Consider the following 10,395-nt stretch of genomic DNA (forward strand, 5'->3'; position numbering starts at 1 on the left):
AGAGAGAGAGAGAGAGAGAGAATTTTTATTTATTTTTTTAAGCTTTCGGCAGACACAACATCTTTGTATGTGGTGCTGAGGATCGAACCCGGGCCACATGCATGCGAGGCGAGTGCGCTACTGCTTGAGCCACATCCCCAGCCCAAGGCCATGACTCTTTGACACTCTCCTCATGGTAGTTTTTTTTTTTTGCCTTATACAGTTTGCATGCAATGCATGTTTACATGTGACTTGTAAAGTTCACTCAGTATTTTTGATTCATATCAGAGAAGCATAATGGCAGGGGTTAAGGATTCATGTTTTTTATGTAACAGTGACTTAGCCCTTTCTGCAGTCTTACACTGCTCCTAATCTCTCTGTGAAGCAACCAGTATGGGTCCCTGGCAAAAAGTCTAAAAGTTAAGTGTAAACTTTGTGTTTGGTGCTTCCAGGATTTTACACTGTGACAGTAGCCTATACTTGATCTTTATCAATTCATTAAAATACTCAGTTAATTCTTCTAACCCATAAATATGGTAGCTAGTCCTCCTTCTTTAGTGGTATGCCACTGGTCTGTTCATCCAGTTTATCCCTGGAGATGCCTGACCCTCCTTGGAATTCAGTGTACTAGGTAGCCCTCTAATGACATTAGCTCTCTGATAGGTTCAAGTAAAATTATGGACATGCAAGGTTTTTTGGCTTTTTCTCCAAGATAAAAAAAAATACATATATGCTCTTTCCAGGTTACTATACAGTAACCTTAGATAACAGTGGGATTCTTTACTCTGAAGCTTGTTTATTCTTGAGGCCCTCATTTTACTCTTATTATTCTAAAGGGCAATACAGCAGTTCTGCATTCCTAATGAAATATGCTTTTGCAATGAGTCCTAAAGAATCAGGCCTGCTGCAGGAAACAAAATTAATTTCTGCTCTTTTGTCAATCTGCATTATCATGACAAATAGTAATAGAGTAACTTTGTTGTAAATAATAGCAACAAATTCTTTGAATATCTTATGATATCCTTAACAATTATTTTTAGTCATCCCATAGCTGACAATTCAATTCAGTGATTCTTCCAGTCTGCTAAAACAAAGACTTAGAAGCCTTGCAATAGAAATGTATAAACATGTCATTTATATTTATATTGTCAACACCCCACCAATAGTATTCCTAATTGTCCCTTTGTGTTTTGCTATAGTTTTAACTTCAGGATATGGTGCCACTAACAGAATTATGGCACCAAAGCAGGATGGGGGTAGGGGAGGAAATAATCCAGTCTCTCCCTATTTGACAACTCCCCAATATCCTACTACTATTTCATATTGATTAATCAAAATTGTAGTTCAGACAGCAAGGGAACCCAACTTATGCAGACAATATATAGTAAGAGCCACACTGGATAAAGCAAAAGCTAAAAGGTACAGGTGAATTTAATTTTAATAATATATTTTATTTAACACAAAAAATGCCAAAAAACATAACTAGTTTGATAGCTCATTAATTTCACAATTTAGTAGGACTTTGAAATGTTGTAAATTATCACTTCAAAATATAAGCACTATGAAAAATATGAATAATTTTACATTCTTTGTTCTTTTTAAGTCTTTGAGATGCTATGTTTTATCAAGAAAATACTACATATAAATTATAGTTATTTTCACATTTTTCCAAGTTTGAATGTAGATTGTTATCACTAAAAATGGAACAAAATTAAATTAACTATTTTAATTAATCTTTACATTCTTTTCTCTAAGTCTTTAACATATAGTGTTATACCATTTCAGTGTGTACACAATAAGAACAAAACTTATTTCTTTTTTCATTGAGTCAGTCTGAAATGCAATATGTTATCATTTCAACATGGAAACATAAATGTATTATTACTTTGACATTAATCTATCTTGCTAAGTCTTTAAAATGCACTCTGTTTTCATTTCAACAAAAAACCTTATACACTAATTATTAGTTATTTTCAATTCTTTTGGTTACTAAGTCATTGAAATTCAGTGATGTTGGCATTTCAACATGTAAGCAATAGGAACAAATTATTAACAAATTTTGCATTTTCTTACTATGTCTTCAAAATGCAGTATGCTATTATTTCAACATGTAAATGTTATAAGTACATTATTAATTAGTTACTTTATATCTTTTTTTTCTTACAATGTCTTGAGCATACAGATGTACCTTTTTTATTTAAAAGTACATCACCATTTTGGATTGGCCAAATTTCTAGTGCTCACTAGACACAATATGGCTAGTGTGTACCATAGTGAACAGGGTAACTCTAGTGAAAGAGAAGGAGCAGATAAATATAGCATATTTATATCATGAATGAAATGTATACAATACATTAAAAGAGAGCAACTGATGATAAATTGAGAGAAGAGAAAGCCTTTCACTTGAGGTTTAATAGTTGAGGAGCTATTCAATAGCTTAGGAACCAGTTTGTTTTGAAAATAGTATGTTAAAGGTAGAAGTGAAAACAAAATCTTATTCATAGGAGGAATGAATAATTTTTCAAAACGTCCTAAGAAAGATTAGAGGGATAGATAAATCCTAGAACATCTGTTCTTTGAGTGACTTGAGGTAGGGACTTTTTCTCATTTGCTTTTTAGTACATCTAACTTATAACAGATCCTTGGTGAGTGTGCGTGAAATAAAGAACAACTTAGCCCCAGGTATCTGAGACCTAGAAAAGGAGGTAGCAATGTATGGTTGAAGATGAAGTGGGTAGGTAGAAGCATAGTTTTCCCCCCTTTAGTTGCAGATTTTTTTTTTTTACAAGCAACCTAAGGCAACCTTAAATACAGGAAGATTAAAGTAACTCAGGGGATAAAATTATCAGCTTCAATAACTGCCACCTACTTCACAAAGGCATCCAAGAAGTACTCAAATTGTCCTCACCTGTGTCAAGTACGCATCAGTGTAGATAAGGACATGTTGTACTATGATTGGGCCAGCTCACATCACACACCTAACACTGTGGTGAGTTAACAAGGAGAAGGACAATAGATAAGACACCCACAGGACTCCTCAGAGCCCTCTGTTTTCTTAGAATTCTTCTACACAGATCAGTTACATATATAAGCTCTCTAACACCAGTTTTCTAGAACAATGGAATTTTACATGTGTCTCCACAACTTGAGATTCAGGCAAGAACACTGAATGTTTTAAAGGCCACACATAAGTATTGAAACAACTCTTTGTACTGTGAAAATTACTCAGGACAAGTGGCCCAGTGCATGTCATTCCGGTTTACTGCCTCCAGCATTGCCTTCAATTCTGCTTGTACTTCAACAAGCTTCTGTTGGTCTAAACTGCCATTAAACTGCCATTGTTCATAGCAATGAACAGGGATTGGATAAATCACATGCTTCAACTCCATCAAGCCTGTTAAGTGCTGAAGAAGATTCGTCAGAGTAGGCATTGATATGGGATTGGAGGCAAAGCTAAGGACACGAAGGTGAGAACAGCGGCTTAGGGCTGGGATGACAACAGAGAGTGTAGAGTCTGTCATAAGGCAGCTATTTATCTCTAGATGCCGCAGGGTGCCTGAGAGCTTCTCCAGAAGTATCTGGAATGACTCAGAAACTTCCCAAGATATCTGGTTGTTACTGAGATTCAACAGTCTCAGGTTGGAGGCCTGAGAGCTCTGGGACAGAACAATGAAGTCTCTGCTAGAAAGTCCACAGAAAGACAGATACAAAGCATCCAACTGAGGTGGCAGGACTCTGTAGAGAAAAAAAATGTATTTCTGAAGAATGAGGATTGGAACAGAGCAGAGTCCTGAATTATAAGTACATATGACTCTAGAATAAATTACTTTGTATATATAGTCCAACAGTGGTTAAGAATGTGGGATTTAGACAATAGATTTGTGACTATGTAAAAGTTACTTTTCCAAAATGTAATATATAGTTTTTAAATCTTTGGAATATGTATAATATCAATTATTACACAGGATTTTAGAGAAGATTAAGTGAAAAAAATAACAGTGCTTTATAACTTTTTTGCTTTTTTGGTGGGGCTGGGTATAGGAAAGCAACCAACTAAAGGTTCCCTTTAATCTATTCCTAAATTACACTTTCTCCATTAAGGGCCTAAGCTTTGAGGAAAACAAGAATGATGTGACAGTATTAATTACTGTAGTCAGACCATGAGTATGTGTGTCAGCACTACAGCATAACACAATTCTCCATCTGAATGCCTCTCCTTCCTTTCTACAAGCCTGTAAAATAAAACAGGAAAAGGGCTGTGTCTTTTTTACCAATATATTTATGGAATTTAGCATCTACATATGGTTGACTGAATGTATAAACAAATGACCACCATTTACTTTTCTAATCTTGTCTTTCTCCTAACTCTAGAAAGATATTCCTAACATGGCTAGTTTCAAATTTCCACCAGTGCTCATGCTGGGTAGAAGGAAAATAGGTAAAAGAAGCTTAGGAATATCCAAGAAAGGTTGCTTTCCTGTCTTAAAAATGGGACATTCAGGGTACCACCCTAACCCCTCACCTGAGCAGTTTGTGCAGTTGATTTGTGAGGCAGAAGAAAGACAAGCTGAGCTCTTGGAGGTTGTCCATCCGCCTAATATTGTTGAGAAAATTTCTGAAGTTTTTTCCCTTACAAGATTTAAAAGGGATTTTAGACAGACTAAGGCTGTCCAGGTGGATCATCTGATCCAAAAGGCTAGTGACTTCACTCAGACAAGCCTGGTCTATTCCAAGATGATCAATGCATACCAGATCCAGAAACTTCAGGATGCTTTTATAGTCAGACATTTTATCAATTTGCAAATCCCTACAGCAGAGGTGCAAGGACCCAAAGCTCTGCTCAATTTTCCGCCGAAGGAAAGAAAGAAATTGTCTTGTTTGCAAGCTACCATCAAGGGAAAGGTCCAATAATAATTCCATGGGTTCCCTGGGTGCCCGAGGCTCAGAATTTGAGGTTATAGTTCTGATATGCCTACCACCCTGCTGAGCTTCTTGTCGTTTCAGGATAGAGTGCTGTGAGAAAACACAAGACTGAAAACAGAAAGGTAATGTGGTCCTGATTTCAGAGCATGTGGTCCTGCAGTCTGCATCCTGCCTTAAATCTAGGATCCTCAGTTTTGGCCCCCTGTAGGGAAAAGGGGAGATAACACATCTGAGTTGTAGCAGATTTTAATACAATCCAATAGGATCAATGAAGAGAAGCAGAAGAAAAACCTTTTATCCCTGGTCTTTACTCCATATACTATCTGCCATTAAGAGTTTACCATACAAAAATCAAAAATTTTCATTCTTTTATCCATCCTCTGATTCTCCACAGTCTGGATGCTCATGCCCTTCTATGTAATAATGCCCAATGTGTAAAGCCATGAATAATATCCTCAATCATCTTTATTCCAAAATCAACTCTATGAGACATTAAACAGTCTCAGGTTGGAGGTGTTTAACAACAGCCTCAAGGAGATCTCCAGCATTCACCCTTAACTACGTATTGGAGACTGATAGGCCCTCTTCTGCCCAAAGCACAAGTATAATTTCTTGCCAGCTTACCACATCTCTATTACATGTAGTCTTACCAAATAGGAGAGTTCTGTGCAGGCAGGGTCTGAAGACCATCAATCATGGCTTTCCAGATTTCATAGTGTGGCTCTCGTACACTCAGTGCCCCGATATGGAGACAGCGAAAGGGCCAAATTCTCACCATTGCCTTCAGTATCTTCTTACGCCCGCCCATGAAGGCAGCAACGAACAATGGAACAAAAAGGTCTCTTGGGAGTTCCTCAAGAGCACAGATGGCTGCATCCTCATTACTCACTAGACTCTGTGCAGCAAGCTCTAGCAGTGTGGCTGGGGTAATTTTGTCCATTTTCTTGAACCTGCATCAGGGTGAGGAACATTTAGAAATACTGAGAAAACATTCTTAGACTCTTGTTACTGCTAGTCAACTTTCCATCACTGTGACAAAATACCTAAGATAAACAACTTAAAAAGAGAAAATGTTTATTTTGGCTCACAGTTTCAGATGTTTAAATATAGCCACTTGGAAATATGGTTTCTAGACCTGTGGCAAAGCTAAACATGCTGGCAGACAGTACAGATAGTATGTGGTGAAGCAAAGCTTCTCACCTCATGGCAGTCAGGAAGCAAAAGAGAGAAAAGGAAGAAGAGGCCAGGGTTCCAATATAGTTTTTGAGGGCATGCCCCCAGTGACCTACTTCCCTCAAATAGGTCCCACCTCCTACAGTTTCCACCACCTCCCCAGAGTACCAAAGGCTAGGGACCAAGCCTTCAACACATGAGCTTTTGGAGGATATTTAAGATCCAAACCATAACATTCTGCTCCTGGTCTCCAAAGGCTCATGTCTATCTCACAACGCAAAGTGCATCTCCAAGATTTCTCTTTGTCTTATCAGTTCCACTGTGCCCCAAACTCCAAGTCCAAAGTCTCATCTGAGACTCAGGGCATACTTTTAGCTGTGAGCCCCTGTAAAATTAAAAAGAAAGTTACATATTTCCAAGATACAATGGTACAGTGTATACAGTCTCATTCCAAAAGGGATGAACAGGCAAATAGCTAAAGAAGAATCAGATCAATAAGACCAAAACCCAGCAGGGAGTTTATATTAAATCCTATACCTCCATGTTCAGCATTGGGACACATGTTAGTAAGATGTGGGTTCCAAAAATCTTGAGTATCCACCCCTATGGCCGTTTCCCAGGGTAACTGAACATTGGGTGAAAGAAAATAATCAGATCTTTCAAGGTCTAGTGTACGCTGGCTGTGACACTTATTCAAGGAGATCCAAAACATCATTGTAGCCCTCTAGTTAAGAGTAGGGGCTTATGCACATCTTGTGATCAACAGACATTTAGCTCAGGTATGACTCACAGTGTGTCTCCAACCAATCTTATGGTCCTTTTCCCAGTCCCAAACATATAATTGGGATAGTTATTCTTAGCACTGGGAAGAATTCCCATATTAGTTCCCTAACCTGTGAAGTGATGGGAAAGGCCAAATGCAAGTTGTTTGAGCTATCTCTACCTAGGAAAATAGTAAATAAGAAAATAATATCATACCCTGAAGGGATCTTAGAGATCACTACCACCATGACAGACTACAAAATGCAAGGGTCATGGATATCACCACACCCCTATAAAACTCTCTTACTGGCCCATGCATAAGATTAATGGATTTGGAGAATGATAGTGAGATATCACAAACTTAAGTGGTAACTGCAATTGCAGTTGTTAAGCCAGATGTGATTTCCTTGCTTGAGCAGGTAATACATTGCCTGGTACATGAGATGCACCTCGTGATCTGGAATTTGTCTTTTTCTCCATTCTTATTCATAAAGCCCACTAGAAGGAACTTGCTTTCAGCTGGTAAGGCCAGCAATACACCTTTACTGTCCTACCTCAGGGATATATCAACTCTCCAGCCCTGTGTCATAACTTAATTCATAGGGACTCTGGTCACCTTTATTTTCCACAAGGTATTACACTGATACACTGACGACATTATACTGCTTGAACCAAGGGTGTAAGGGGAAGCAACCATTCTGGACTTATTGATAAAGCATTTGCATGTCACAGGATAGAAAATAAATCTGACTAAAATTCAAGGGTCTTCCACCTCAGTGAAATTTCTAGAATTCCAGTGTTGTGGACATTCCGTGGTATCTATCCTAAGGTAAAGGATAAATGGTTACAGCTGGTCCCCCCTTAAACCAAGAAAGCAGCACAATGTCTAGCAGGTCTATTTAGATTTCTGGAGAACATAGTTCTCACTTGGGTGTGTTATTCTGGCCCATTTACTGAGTGACTCAAAAAGCTGCTAACTTTGATTGGGACCCAGAACAAGATAAGGCTTTGCAAAAGATCCAGGCTGCTCTGTCAACTGGGCCATATGATCTAGCAGATATAATGGTATTTGAGGTGTCAGTGACTGATAAGGATGCTCCTTGGAGCCTTTGGGAGGCCCCCATAAATGAATCACAGTTTGCCTAGCATGCACAAGGCCCTGGATTCAATTCCCCCACAAATTAATCACTTATGATTTTGGAAGAAGGTCCTGCCATCATCGCATACAACTACTTTCCCTTTGAAAGACAGGACTTGGTGTGCTACTGGGTATTAGTGTAAACTGAACACTTGACCATGGCCCACTAAGTTACCATGCAACCTGCCCATCATGAACCAGCCCATGAAGCTAGAAAGTTGGATGTACACAGCAGCAATCCATCATTAAATGGAAGTATTATACAAGCAATTGTGTCTAAGCATATTTTGAAGGCACAAGTAAATTACATGAAGAAGTGGCCAAAATGTCCATGGTTCCTGCTCTTGCCATAATGCCTTCTGTCCCATGTGCACCTATGACCTTATGGAGAATACCCCGTGGTCAACTGACAGAGAAGACTAGGACCTGACATACAGTTAACTCTGCATATTATGCAGGGACCTCCCAAAAGTGAACAGCTGCAGCATTATATCCCCTTTCTGGGACATCCCTGAAGGACAGTGAAGGGAAATATTCACCATGGGGAGAAATTTGGATTGTATACCTGGTTGTACATTTTGCCTGGAAGAAAAAGTGGCCAAATGTACAATTATATACCATTTCACTGGGCTGTTGCCAAAGGTTTAGATGGATGGTCTGGGACTTGGAATGAATATGGTTGGGAACTTGTTGACAAAAAATATCTTGGAAAGAAGTATAACCAAAATTCTAGAGGCAATGAAAGAAAAGAATAAGCAGTTTTTCACATAATTTTTTTTAAAAAATGAAATATAAATCATACATAAATCAAAAGGCACTGATACATGGTACATATTTCAGACTAATGGGTAATATTTTACATATATATAGAATTGAAATATTGAGGAACAAAAGACAAAAAATTTGATAGAAAATTGGGAAGAAGATATGAACAAATGATTCACGGAAAATATCAAAAACAGGGTTGGGATTGTAGCTCAGTGGTTGAACGCTTGCCTCACATGCAAGAGGCACTGGGTTCGATCCTCAGCACCAAATAAAAAAATAAATAAACTAAAGATATTGTGTCCATCTACAACTAGATAACTGTTTTAAAAAAAGAAATTGTCCTTTGCACAGTGTTTAAAAAATATCAAAAGCAGTCCTGTAACAAGAAGTGCTAATCAGTGATACTTAAACAAATGTATATTAAACAATTAAACAAATGTATATTTAAATAACACGATGGGACCTTGGATATGGCTCAGTGGTAGAGTGTTTGCCTAGCATGCACAAGGCCCTGGATTCAATTCCCAGCACCACATAAAACAAAACAACAAAACACCAAGATATAATTTCTCACATAAAATATAGGCAAAGTTTTAAAAGTAAGGCAACCCATTCTGTTCATGAAGGTGTAGGAAAAGTCACTCTCATACATTTCTATGGGAAATTAAAACTAGTACAACCTTCTGGAGAAACATTTGTAAATGTCTATCAGAACTACATGTTCTTAACTTTGGGCCCAATAATTCAACTACTGGGAATACAACATAAAGCCACATTTCTACAAATATAAAAATATTTATGACCAAACATATTCACTGAAACATTATTTGTAATTTCAAAAAGTTGGAAAAGTTTATATGTCCATACATAGATGAGTGATTGAACAAACTATAGTACAACTATACAATTGTGTCTGATGTAGCCATTAAATAAAATGATGATGAACTCTAAGAATAGTAGGAAGTAATTTCCAGGAATGGTATTAAATGAAAAATCCAAAGTGGAAAGGAATATATATAGCATGCTATCCTTCATGTAAGGGAATATAATAAAACAGATCTTTGTGTGAAATAAATAAAATATTTGGAAAAAAATATTCATCTATAATTAACATACAGATTTTTTTCTTGTCATTGTTCCCTAAACAATACAGCAATGACAAATATTTACATAATGTTTATGTTGTTACTAGGTATTATAAGTAATTTAAAGATGACTTAAATTATACAGGAGGATTGAGCATGTTATATGCAATTTTATACGACTTAATATAAGGAACTTGAAACCCATGGATTTTAGGTGGAGAATTCACATTGGGGGCCTGGAAACCATTTCCCTGTAGATACCAAGGGACAACTGAAAGCAATCAAAATCAACAGGTTATGAGGGTAGGGGACCCAAAGTCAATTACAAACAGAAATTAATTATATTGTAAATGAACATGTTAACCACACTGAAGGAGTGTGGAATATCTAAGTTATAAATCTTTGGAAACCAGTATCTTAACTGTATTCGCCTAGGCTAAAGTAAAAAAGAACTGTGTACAAACACATATTAGTAAACATTTCTAACAATGATATTGATTAGCAATCCTGAAATGACATTATATTTACACCCTCTAGGAATTGACAAATAAGTAAATATATTGTAGA

The 10,395-nt window shown here is 37.2% G+C and overlaps 1 protein-coding gene across 1 annotated transcript; it reads right to left on the reverse strand.

The window, feature by feature from the left end:
• Positions 1 to 1,481: 1,481 nt before the first annotated feature.
• On the reverse strand, positions 1,482 to 8,450 carry LOC107156057 (melanoma antigen preferentially expressed in tumors-like). Its single transcript, XM_015502107.2, has 3 exons — positions 5,553 to 8,450; positions 4,502 to 5,104; positions 1,482 to 3,714 (listed from the first exon to the last, which is right to left on the reverse strand). Exons 1-3 carry the CDS (start codon positions 5,840 to 5,842, stop codon positions 3,201 to 3,203), a joined length of 1,407 nt encoding a protein of 468 aa, XP_015357593.1. The 5' UTR covers positions 5,843 to 8,450; the 3' UTR covers positions 1,482 to 3,200.
• Positions 8,451 to 10,395: the final 1,945 nt, after the last annotated feature.

This window comes from Marmota marmota, unplaced genomic scaffold (genome assembly GCF_001458135.2).
Source record: "Marmota marmota marmota unplaced genomic scaffold, marMar, whole genome shotgun sequence".
Classification (NCBI taxonomy): domain Eukaryota; kingdom Metazoa; phylum Chordata; class Mammalia; order Rodentia; family Sciuridae; genus Marmota; species Marmota marmota.